The 12,845-nt window shown below is 39.1% G+C and overlaps 1 protein-coding gene across 1 annotated transcript; it reads right to left on the bottom strand.

Annotated features, from left to right (window-relative positions):
- Window positions 1-9,648: 9,648 nt before the first annotated feature.
- LOC138889812 (uncharacterized) lies at window positions 9,649-10,248 on the bottom strand. Its single transcript, XM_070173148.1, has one exon. The coding sequence runs from the start codon at window positions 10,246-10,248 to the stop codon at window positions 9,649-9,651; it is 600 nt and encodes a 199-aa protein (XP_070029249.1).
- Between the last annotated feature and the right edge of the window lie 2,597 nt (window positions 10,249-12,845).

The raw sequence follows: 12,845 nt of genomic DNA, 5'->3' as shown, positions 1-12,845 counted from the left end.
CCCCTCAGATCATCGTCTCCAACAGCCCAGCTTCAGAACCCTGCCCCCCAAACCCTAGTAGCTGCCTCAGAATTCTCCACTGTCCGGTGGCGGCGCCGGCGTCCAATCGCCACCAAATTAACACCCTGAACTCCTCTCCACTTCCCCATCCCAAATCTCCACACAGTTCCTCTCGAATCCCCTTCCATCGCCTCGAATCTCAGATCTGAGATTAGCACCGAAAACCCTAAAATTCCCAGATCCACCCAAAATCACACCATGCAACCCCTCATCTCCCTCCGGCCTCAAATACATGTGGGTTTCATCTCAAAATGGCCCCTAGTGGTAGAGTAGAGGTTCGGATTGCCAAGTTTCTCCTTGGGATTTTTTTTGCCGGCTTAGCAAGGTCAGGTGAACCTATTACCGTTATTAATCGTTTGTCTTCTGTCGAGAACAACCGATTAATGACCGTCAAAGGTTCACTTCCTCCTCCAAGTTGTTAGAGTTCGTGCGGTTCTTGCCGAAGCAGGTTTGGAATAATTTCCCTTAGCATCGATTCGTTTTTCTCTTCTGTTTGTTTGCTCGGTTTGTTTTATAGCTTTTCAGAATCTTCGTCTCTTGATTAATGGTATTATGTTCTGATTGAGAGATTGTTAGTTAGCTTGTTTGCGTAGTTGTCGATGACAATCGGCTTCGTAAGGTCTGCGTTTAATTTGGTTTCAATTTATGAAATTTTCTTTTGTTTTCCGCTGGGATTTCATGTCACATTTTGTGAATTAATTTTGGAACTGAGTCAAGTATAGTTCGTCGTTCGCATTAATTCTTGTTTCACAAATATTTTCTGAATTCCTGTTTATGTGTGAAGGGTATGCAAGCCAGTTTCTCATAATTTCAAAAATTGTTTTGGGTTTCAATTTGTTTAGAAATGTCAACCTGTTAGTTTACTGTTATTGAGATTGGGGGCAGTCAGAATTTAAGGGGGTAAGTGAATAATGGGGAACTTTAGGGGATAATTTTGGAGATTGTTTCAACCTAAGGAATCTTTAATAACTGATGGAAGCTTCCTAAATGGACAGCTTCCCAAAATGGTTAGGGAAAAACAGGCTGTAAGTTGAAAATATCTGAAGAAAATGGACAGCTGTCCAAAAATTCAGTTTTGAAAGATGCCATATGAGGGTATTTTTGGAAAATCTAACTGCCTTGCCTTGGAAGGCACACAGCAGACCCTCAGCCTTTAAAAAGAAAGCTTTCTTATCATTCAAGTCAGTTTTGGTTACATTTTAGAGAGAGAAAAAGGGCTGAAAAATTAAAAAATGAGAGACAGCTAAAAAGAAATACACAAAGTACTGTTCCATTGAAAATCTTTAGGGAAATTCTTGTGGTACTGATTCTGTGATAAGTTCCGAGCAGCTAAAGCTTCAAAAGAGTTGAATATGTTTTGGTATACAAGTTTTGGTTCACTGTTGGGTAGATTTTGGTTTTTTAGTTGTATGTGATATCACTGTAGGTACAAACTGGGCTAAAGTGGTCTTTCCTCAATCATTTCTGGGCTGATTTTGTTGCTGAGTCCTGTTCCTGCTACTGATTCCACTCCTGACTCCTCATTTCTCTGTTTTGCTTTTCAATTTCCAGGTATTTCCTTACACCTTGAATGGAAATGAAGCTTTGTATGGCAATTGTGCTTGAATTATGTAGTTCGAGTTGAAGAAATCGATCGCTGCCCTTTCCCTATTACTTTATCAGTTGTGGTGTTTAATATATGTCGTCTTCATGTTCCTACTAGATTCACATAAGTTATTTACTTATTACCGTACCTTTTAGATTCTTTATGATGTTGTATAAAGTTCTCCCTTTCACTCGCTTAACTTGAAAGTTGAAGGATTTTTGATCATGTGTAGAAATAGTAGGGAATAACTGCAAAGAGTTTTAGTGGTATCAGATGTGTTTCAGGTCTGTTTGGGGTCTATTGAGACCAGTATTGTTGGCTTGATTGCATGCTTTAGTTCAGCTATAAAACTGAGGCCTGTTTATTAGACAAACATTATTCGTTGCTGAGGAGACTTGATAACGAGTCTTTGAGCTTCCAGTAGATTACCTTGAAATTTGATTTGGGATCGTTGGGGCCAAAGCTCATGCTCTTGCAAGATGGCCTTGTGAGTCCAAGGCAGATATGGGATTGAAACGCAGACATGATTGAAATCTTAAGTCCAATTGTCCCGTGTTTGAATAATTAAGGGAAAAATGTTGGTTTGTCACTGCTCCACATTGCTTTAGCTGATTGGCGTTCAATAAAATATGTGCAATTGATAAGTTCCTGGGTGTGATCTGCTTTGGAGCTTGCAGTTGGGCCTTTACGCTGGCCCCGTGCCCTCAACATGTTCTAAATTCTGTTGTACTTCGTAATTCCGGCCTGTTATTGATGTGGGTCTGTAGTGGGTTGGGTTATATATTTATGAGACGTTGTTGCATTTCGTTAAGTCACTTGTTTACTTAGATAGAATTCAAATCACTTTAGACATTTAGTTAACTAACTAGACATTTTTAAAAAAAAAAAAACGGATTGAGGCACACCTGACTAGTCAAAATGTATAGCTCGTGGCCTTAGTAATTCCGACTCGATTTTAGGAATAATTGTTGAATAGTCGTAGAGGAACCTTTAGGGCCGTTTAAAATACAATTGTGATTATGTACACGTTCGCGTGACATGATTACAATTCTAAAAATCAATTTGGGGTATGCGTTCGTGCAACTTCGAACAAACTTTCTTAATAATAAAAGCGGATTCTCGTATGGTATTAATTAAATTAGTTCATATAGCCCGAGGTGCGTCGTATACCATTTAATCATACAAATAACGAGTATTTATAGTTTGCTTTAGATACGCGCAACTTTGGCCAAATAATTTCATATATAATGATAAAGTGTTATTAATTGTGGACACGTTCGCGTGACAAGATTTTTAACGCACCGAAGGGAAAGAGTATACGTACGCGTAACTCGACCCTTTAACTACGAATGATCAAGTGAGTTAAAAGCGGTTAATAAATAAATGTACATAGGATCTAAAGTCAGTAATTAAACAATTTTTAAAAGCTAAGTATGATCAAAGCAACCGTGCTAAAACCACGGAACTCGAGAATGCCTAACACCTTTTTTCGGGTTAACAGAATTCCTTACCCGGATTTCTGCTTCGCGGACTGTAGAACAGAGTCATATTTTCCTCGATTCGGGATTCAACCGGTGACTTGGGACACCATAAATCTTTCAAGTGGCGACTCTGAGTTTTTAAACAAATCCCGTTTTGATTGTCCTTTAATTGGAAAAACTCCCTTATATTTATACTCTTTATGAGGTGTAGTAAAAAGGAGGTGTGACAATCTTGTATTCACTCAAGATCAATACAATCAAATCCTGAATATGCTGAGCAAAACTACAACAGGTGATACCTGTGGTCATAGTACACATATGGTAGGTATATTTCTTTCTAAGCATAAACTTATTCGTTATTGGATAGTTGATACTGGAGCTACAAATCATATGACTAGTAACAACCATTTGTTGGATGATGCTAAAGTAGGAAATAATGGTCAAGTCCAGATGCCAACTAGTGATTCTGCTAAGATATTCCATGTTGGAAGTTGTCAATTGTGAAGGTGATGTAATTATAGATGTTGTATGTGTTCCAAATTTTAAATTCACTTTATTGTCAGTATCTAAACTCACCAGGGATTTGAAATGTTTTGCATCTTTCTATCCGGGATTTTTCCTCTTCCAGGATCTCTTCAATGGGAAGTTGAAAGTGATTGGTAGAGAAGAGGAAGGTCTCTATGTGTTGAAGTCTCAGAGTAATAATGCAATAACTAGTCCTAGCAGATCAATGAAATTCCAAACAATATCAGATCAAGAGATTTGGCATAGGAGATGGGTCATGTGCTAATGACAGTCTTAAGAAAGATTCATATTTTTCAGAATAAATGTAATTTTTCTTTGAATCATTGTGGTGTCTGTCCATTAGCTAGAAAGACTAGAACTACTTTCCAGAATAGTACTAGTAGAGCTACTGCTCCTTTCCAATTGCTTCACTTAGATGTCTGGGCCCTACAAAATTGAAACTTATGATGATATGAAATATTTCCTCACTATGGTAGATGACTATTCAAGGTGGACTTGGAATTTTTTGATGCGTGTTAAATTTGATGTTTCTGGTGTACTTAAGGCATTTATTGCCATGATTCTCAATCAATTTGAATGCATGATTAAAGTTGTTAGGACTGACAATGGCTCAAAGTTCTTTAACTCAGTTTGTGATGAGTTATTTAGTATGCATGGTATAGTATATCAAAGCTATTGTCCATACACACCCCAAAAAAATAGGGTGGTAGAAAGGAGAAACATACATATTCTTGAAACAGCAAAAGCAATAAAGTTTCAAGGACATCTACCTGCCAAGTTTTGGGGCTGTTGTGTAGAAGTTGTAGTGTATATCATAAATAGAGTGCCTTCCACTATTCTGGGGAATAAGTCACATTTTGAATTGTTGTATCAGAAAGTACCTACACTGTCACACCTGAGGGTCATAGGATGTCTGTGCTAAGCCTCTAAACTTCCTAGGCAAGACAAGTTCAATCGTAGAGCCATAAAGACAATGTTGTTAGGCTATGGTTCATTCTAAAAGGGATACAACTTATTTGATATTGACAACAGGGTAGTGTTCATCAGTAGGGATGTTCAATTTCATGAAACCATATTTTCTTTTCATGGCAGTTTTGCAGGAAAGATTATTGATTTATTAGCACTGGATCAGCTTCCTTGCCTATGGATGATGAGATATTTTCAGTTGCTTTGCCACATTCAGAAGCTATTCCAACTATACCTCCTTTGATCCATGCTTCAATGTCACCACCAACTTCACCTATTTCTACAAATTCACCTAGTGATCAGCCTATGACTTTGCCACAATCATAAGGTGTACCCTTGGAAGTTGAATCCTTAGCAGGTGAATCCTTAGCAATTTAATCCTCAACAATCAGGAAGTCCACCAGAACTTCCAAGCTGCCAATTTGGCTAAAGGATTTTACTGATCCTGGAAGTAAACATGCTGCATGAACTTGCTTATATCCCATATCAGGTTTGGTCGATTATTCTTCCCTTTTCTCAAATTATAAGAGCTTCATTACTAGGTTTTTTGCTGAAGTAAAACCTACCAGTTATGATCAAGCAACCAAATATCCAAGATAGATTAAAGCTATGCAAACTAAGATCAAAGCTTTAAAGGAAAATCAAACATGGAAAGTAGTTCCTTTTCCTCCTGGAAAGATAGCCATTGATGCAAATGGGTGTATAAGATCAACCATAAAACTTCAGGAGAAGTGGAAAGATTCAAATCAAGGGTAGTTGCAAAAGTCATCAAGAAGAGGGACAGGTTACCAAAAAATCTTCTCTCCAATTGTTAAGATGGTTACTATCAGGAGAGTCATTTTTGTAGCAACAACTACGCATTGGGACATTCATCAAATGGATGTCTACAATGCCTTTCTACAAGGTGATTTATATGAAGAAGTTTACATGAACTTGCCTCAAGGTTTCAATCATCCACATGGTAAAACTCAAGTATGCACGTTACTCAAGTCCTTGTATTGACTTAAGAAAGCCTCAAGGCAGTGGAACATCAAGCTCACTAATGCTCTCTTGTCCTATGGCTTCACTCAAAGCCACCTGGATTATTCCTTGTTCACCAAAAGATATGGTGGCAATATTGTGGTGGTGTTGATCTATATATATGACCTGTTAATAACTAGTGATGACTCTATTCTGATTCAAGAAACCAAGGACAAATTATAGAAGAGCTTCAAGATCAAGGATCTCGGTGCCTTAAAGTATTTTCTTGGAATTGAGTTTGCAAGAGGTAGAGATGGTATATTAATGTATTAGAGAAATTATGCTCTTGGGCTCATCTCAGACTTGGGATTATCTGGAGCAAAGTCTCTTGGTTCTCTTTTTGAGCTCAATCAGTGACTCACTACTGCTGAGTTTGACATTCATTTTGGTATTCATGATGGTTCCCCTAGATGATCCTGAATTTTATCAGAGACTACTTGGGAGATTGATATACCTGACGATTACTAGGACTGACATTACATTTGATGTGCAATGCCTCAGCTAGTTCATGCATTCACCTAAGTAGTACTCCCATTTAGAAGCTGCACTACGCCTAGTGAGATACGTTAAGCAGGCACTAGGATAGGGGATCCTTATGTCCTCAATTTCTAACTTTTATCTAAGTGCTTTATGTGATGTTGATTGGGAAGCTTGCCCTAACACTAGGTGATCTGTTAGTGGCTACTTGCTTCAATTTGGTGATTCGTGAGTATCTTGGAAAATCCAAAAAGCATTCCACTATTTTCAGAAGTTCTGCTGAAGCATAGTATAGGAGTTGGCTTATATTATCCCAGAGATTGTTTGGTTGGTTGGCTATTTATGGAACTTGCTGTGGACATTAAAGTGTCAGTTTCCTTATTTTGTGACAGCAAATCTACAATCCAGATTGCTGCAAATCCCGTGTTTCATGAGTGCAAAAAACACATCAATATCGATTGCCATTTCATCTGTGAGAAGGTTCAACAAGGCTTGGTTAACATTCTCTACTTGGCCTCTTCTAAACAATTAGCTAATGTCTTCACTACAAGCCTTACCATTTATCAACACAACTACTTGGTTTCCAAGCTAGGGATGAAGAATGTATTTATTTCCCCTAGCTTGGGAGGGAGGGGAGGGTATAAAGGATACTGCATGTACTGAAGTTACCTAACCATAGTTAGCCATTAGTCAATTGTAGTTAGATCTATAGTTAGTTAGTCTTAAGACAGATGTAATTTAACTACTTCAGTTAGTGGAGGTTAGTAGCTACATGTATATATTTTAGTGTAAGAACTCATTTATCGGTTGAGAGAGATAGAATCAAAATATGAATTGCCTTCACTCTGTTTTATTCTATGTCAAGTTTTCTTCTTCGAGCTTCATCAGAGTTAATTCAATTATGCTATAATTCAACAAATTCCTCTCCCAATCGAGGAGATTTAACATATTCCTGCATTTCATTCGGATGTGTTGACAACCAAAATGGTTGTCACGACCTAATTTCTCCTATAGGCCATGATGACGTACAGTGAACTAACTCTATGATCCTTTCTTTTAAAGATTTGAAATAGTTGTTTTTTAGTTTGTGCATGCCTAAGAAGTAAGCATTTAATAAAAATGAGAGATCAAGGTTTTTAAAGCAGTAAAACAATTAAGATAACCTAAAAACCATCAAGTGTCTACTAGCTTAAACCTCCAAGACATGGTGTCACAAGGGTATGAGAAACTAATAGAATATACAAAAGAATACTACACTACTATCTAAAGTGAAATAGACAGAAAATACAAGCAAAAGAAAGACTTCGGCTGCTACAGAACGGGCTCGGAAGGCAGCTCACCACGAAGCCTCGTAGTAGTAGTCAAGGATGCGCGCCAGACTGATATCCAGATACAGCTACCTCAGATCTTGCACATTTAGTGCAGAAGTGTAGCGTGAATACATAAACAAATGTACCCAGTAAGTATCCAGTCTAACCTCGAAGAAGTAGTAACGAGGGGTTGACTTTGACACTTACTATGGGCTAACAATAAAATGTCAAAATGATAACTAAGCATGGTTTATATAAATATAGTTGAAAGCTCAATAACGGGAAATAGTAGGCAATCATCTCACTAATAGTAAATCCCAAATTTATTTCCATCATTTAACAATTTATATCTCAAGCCAATGAAGCAATATAAATTATGCATCTATCTGCTACCGAGGCATTCAGCCTGCTCCACGAACAGAGAAAATACATTATAGCAGCCGATTCAAGATTTATTAAGAGGCTAATATTTAAAGAAATACCAATTCTCAATAAAAGTCAAGTGACCCATCTACAACTTCAAGTAAGTGAAATTTAACCTTTTACAATTTCTTTATCAAGTTCCAATATGACTTAAGCAATTAAGTTAACAAGTAGGGTGCAAACATCATAAGCATAGCATGGTATGAGTCCTAAATTACCCCGACAATAGCATAATTAGTAGTTACGTACGGGCTCTCATCACCTTGTGCGTACGTAATCCTCACAAATAGGAGCACATATTAATAAATTCACCTGTGGGGTTAATTCCCTCTCACAAGGTTAGTAAAGAGACTTACCTCGTCTCAAAGCCTATTTTCCGGTCCAAGATTGTGCTCAAACCCTCAGTTCGGTGCTGAACAATCCAAAACTAGTCAAATGGTATATAAATTACTCAATACATGTTCAAAAATTCATATGCTAACTATCAAAGTGATTTCTCAATCCTATTTGAAGAATCCCTAAAATTCACCCCCGGGCCCACGTGCCCAAATTTCTGAAATTTTTGAAGAAAGTTGTTACCCATAACCTCATAAACTCAAATATATGATTTTCACTAAATTTCATAACAAATTTCGTGGTTAAATCCTACTTTTATCAAAACTCTAGGTTTTCACCTACACCCATGATTTTCACTAATTTGCATGTTATAATCTACCCATAAACTATGTATTTAACTCACGTTCTACAGAAATTACTTACCTCAAAGTGTTTGGTGAAATACCCTCTCTAAGAGCTCCATGAATCACCCAAACAATGAAATAAATGAGCTCAAAATGTTTAAGTCCCGCATTAAATTGGGGTCTGCCTCCAGCAATTTTAGCACCTGCGGTCGTAGGGCCGCACCTGCGACATTGCTTCTGCGGACCGAAATCCGCTTCTGCAGAAGTGCCCAAGGCTGGCTGGCTCCGCTTTTGTAGAGGGGGTCCCGCTTCTGCGGAGTGTGGGGCGCACCTGCGGTTCCTGGGCTGCTTCTGCGGGTCCTTGCTCGCTTCTGCGAGCTCGCACCTGTGGCTGGCCCTCCGCAAGTGTGATTACACAAGAAGTTGAAGGCTTCAGCTGATGCTCCTAAGTCCAAATTTGGTCCGAGCCTCATCCGATTAACGTCTGGGGCCCCCGTGGCCCCACCCGAACATACCAACAAGTTTGAATCATTAAACGGGCTTTCTCAAACTCCCGGAAGGCACTAAACAACATTAAAACTAAGAATCGCACCCCGAACCACTTGAATAAAAAATATGAACTTCAAGTTCTTCAATTTTCTCCTAATGCATTGAAATGTACTTAAACTACTCAGAATGACACCAACTTTTGCGTGAAAGTCTTAAATGACATTTCTATTCACGATCTCAGAATCCCATTTGGACCTCGATATCACCAAAACCTACTCCAAACCAAATTTAAAGAACTTTAAACCCTTCAAAGAGCCAACTTTCACTATTAGGCGCCGGAACACTCTCGGATTATATAAAACCCGATCCGAACATATGCCCAAGTCCAAAATCTTCATATAAAAATATTTGAATCGTCAAATCTTGATTCTGAGATCGTTTACTCAAAACATTGACCGAAGTCAAACTTAGCCTTTTTAGTCAACCTTAAGGAATCAAGTGTTCTGATTTCAACCCGAACTCTGCCAAATCTCGACTAACCATCCCCGCAAGTCATAAAATAGTAAAAGCTCGTACGAGGAGTCTTATTTAGGGGAACGAAATTCTTGAAAGCAAAACGACCGATCAGGTCGTTATATTCTCCACCTCTTAAACAAATGTTCATCCTCAAATAGGTCTAGAATCATACTTGGAGTGCTGAATATGTGTGGATATCTGCTCCGCATGTCCTCCTCGGGCTCCCATGTCGCCTCCTCGACTGGTTGGCCTCTCCACTGAACCTTTACCATGGAAATCCTCTTGGATCTCAACTGGAAAACCTTCCTATCAACAATAGAAACCGGCTCCTCCTCATAATCCATGCTCTCATCTAACTTTGTTGTGATAAAGTATATCACATGTGACAAGTTGGCATGAGACCTCCGGAGCATAGATACCTGGAAAACTGGATGAACTCCCGATAGACTGGGAGGCAAAGCAAGCTTATAAGCAACCTCTCTGGCTCGTCTTAACACCTCAAATGGGCCTATAAACCTTGGTCTCAACTTTGCCTTCTTCCTGAACCTCATTATCCCCTTCATCGGTGAGACTTTCAAGAGAACCTTCTCCCCCAACATAAATGATACATCACGGGCCTTTTGATATGTGTAACTCTTCTGTCTAGACTGTGCCGTGCGAAATCGCTCCTGAATCAACTTTACCTTTAACAAAGCATCCTTCACCAATAGTACCATATAACTTAGCCTCGCTGGGCTCAAACCACCTAGCCTCTAGTGCTCATACTTAACCTGTTGGCAATTTAGACACCTTGAAATATACTCAACTATGTCTTTCTTCATCCGCCGCCACCATTAATGCTGCCTCAAGTCATGATACATCTTCGTAGCACCTGGATAAATAAAATACTGTGAACTGTGTGCCTCCTCTAGAATTCTCCCTCTCAAGCCATCAACATTAGGAATACATAGATGACCTTGGAGTCTCAGAACACCATCCTCACTAATAGTAACCTCCTCTGCAGCACCCTGCAGTGCCGTCTCTCTGAGAACCAACAAGTGTGGATCATCAAACTGTCGAGCCTTGATCTACTCCAATGGTAAAGACTGGGCAACGGCGTATACAAGAACTCGACTGGGCTATGAAATATCCAACTCACAAGTCTGTTAGCCAAGGACTGAATGTACGAAGCTAGTGGCCTCTCCTCTGCTAAAATGAATGCCAAGCTATACCCACTCTCTGACTTTATACTCAAGGTATCCACAACTACATTCGCCTCACCCGGATGGTAAAGAAAGGTGATATCATAATCCTTTAGTAACTTAAGCCATCTGGGCTGCCTCAAATTGAGGTCCCTTTGCTTAAACAAATGCTTCAAGCTGCGATGATCAGTGTAAACCTCATAAGACACCCCATAAAGATAATGCCTCAAGATCTTAAGAGCATGAACAATCGTGGTTAACTCTAGATCATGCACGGGGTAATTCTTCTCATGGGTCTTCCCCTGACATGAAGCATACGTAATATCTCCTCCCTCCTACATCAATACATAGCCCAAACCAATGCATGAACCGTCGCAATACACAGTATACATCCCCGAATCAAAAGGCAACACTAGAAGTGGTGTTGTAGTCAGAGCTATCTTGAGCTTCTGGAAGCTCCCCTCACAATCATCAAACCAATGGAACAAAGCACCCTTCTATGTCAATCTAGTCAAAAGTGTTGCAATAGATGAGAAGCCATCCACAAGCCGGCGATAATAACCTGCTAACCCCAAGAAGCTCCTGATCTTAGTCGCCAAAGTGGGATGAGGCCAACTCTAAACTGCCTCAATCTTCTTGGGATCCACCTTAATACCCTTGACTGATACAACATGACCCAAGAATGCTACAGAATCTAGCCAAAACTCACGTTTGGAGAATTTAGCATATAGCTTCAGTTCCCGCAATGTATTTAGCACCACTCTCAAATGTTGCTCATGCTCCTCCATGTTACGCGAGTAGATCAAAATGTCATCAATGAAGACAATGACAAACAAATCAATGTATGGCCTTAACACCTTGTTCATCAAATCCATAAATGCCGCTGGGGCGTTAGTCAAGCCAAAGGACATCAGTAGAAACTCTTATTGGCCATATCTAGTACGGAAAGTAGTCTTCGGAATATCCGAGTCCCGAATCTTTAATTGATGGTACCCCGATCTCAAGTTGATCTTAGAGACAACCTAGCACCATGCAACTGATCAAACAAATCATCAATACACAGCAACAGGTACTTGTTCTTAATGGTAACTTTGTTGAACTAGCTGTAATCAATGCACATCCGCATAGTCCCATCTTTCTTCTTCACAAATAACACTGGTGCAACCCAAGGTGATACACTTGGTCTGACAAAACCCTTTGCTACCAACTCTTCAATTTGTTCCTTCAACTCTTTCGGATCTATACGGTATGGTGGGAAAGATATAGGCTGGGTACTTGGAGCCAAGTCAATACAGAGATCGATATCTGATAGAAACTAAGGGTCCACCAAACTATATAGAGAACCGGGTTCTCTATTAATTCCCACAGAACACACGCACACTGTAGTAAGTAACTGACACAATGGAGTTTTACGTGGAAAACTCCTAGCTCAGGGGATCAAAAACCACGATCTACCCTTGTAGGCTTTGAACTTCACTACTGAGTAAACTTTAGATTACAACCTATTGTAACCTAGGAATTAACCTCTTAATCCATCACTAACTTATAACAACTCTATTACAAGGCACTTTGTAATAACTATATGTTTACCTTGAAAATGGTAATTATAATTAGATTTGATTTTATGGTTCTAAAAATACATGATTTATTTTTATGCTAGCTATTAGGCAGTAAATGCTAAGTGTGAGACTAGAAAATAAGATAAGAGCTTGAAGGCAGTATGTTAAGCAAACTGAGTGGTTGAGAATTGGGGCCTCGAGCTGGCCTATACGGGGCCTCGAGGTCGAGCTAATCGTTAGGCTATGCCCGGTCGATGAAGGACTAATAGTTTTGAGAGCTTTAATAAGAGCTATTTATGATCAATAATGAGTAATAAATGAAGAGAATTAATGAAACACAATAAATTTAAGCAATAAAAGTAAGTAATAGAATCAAGGGAGAATGTGTTTAATTTAGAGAGCAGAGAATGTTCTTGTATTGAATGTTGTATCTCCTTTTACAAAATGACAAGGGTCCCCTTTATATATGAGGGGGAATCCCAACATAGTATAAATGCATTTATTACAAAGATATATGGCTGGTACAACTATTTAATGCCACGGTATAGGCTCGTGCTAGCCTAATAGACTGGG

This window comes from Nicotiana sylvestris, chromosome 4 (assembly GCF_000393655.2).
Source record: "Nicotiana sylvestris chromosome 4, ASM39365v2, whole genome shotgun sequence".
NCBI classification, from domain to species: Eukaryota; Viridiplantae; Streptophyta; class Magnoliopsida; order Solanales; family Solanaceae; genus Nicotiana; species Nicotiana sylvestris.
The sequence above is the reverse complement of the archived record's forward strand: the minus strand, read 5'-3'. Positions and strand labels throughout refer to the sequence as shown.

What these genes read in the sequence shown, in the direction of transcription:
- LOC138889812 (XM_070173148.1), bottom strand. Translation starts at nt 10,248, where the DNA reads ATGGTACTATTGGTGAAGGATGCTTTGTTAAAGGTAAAGTTGATTCAG.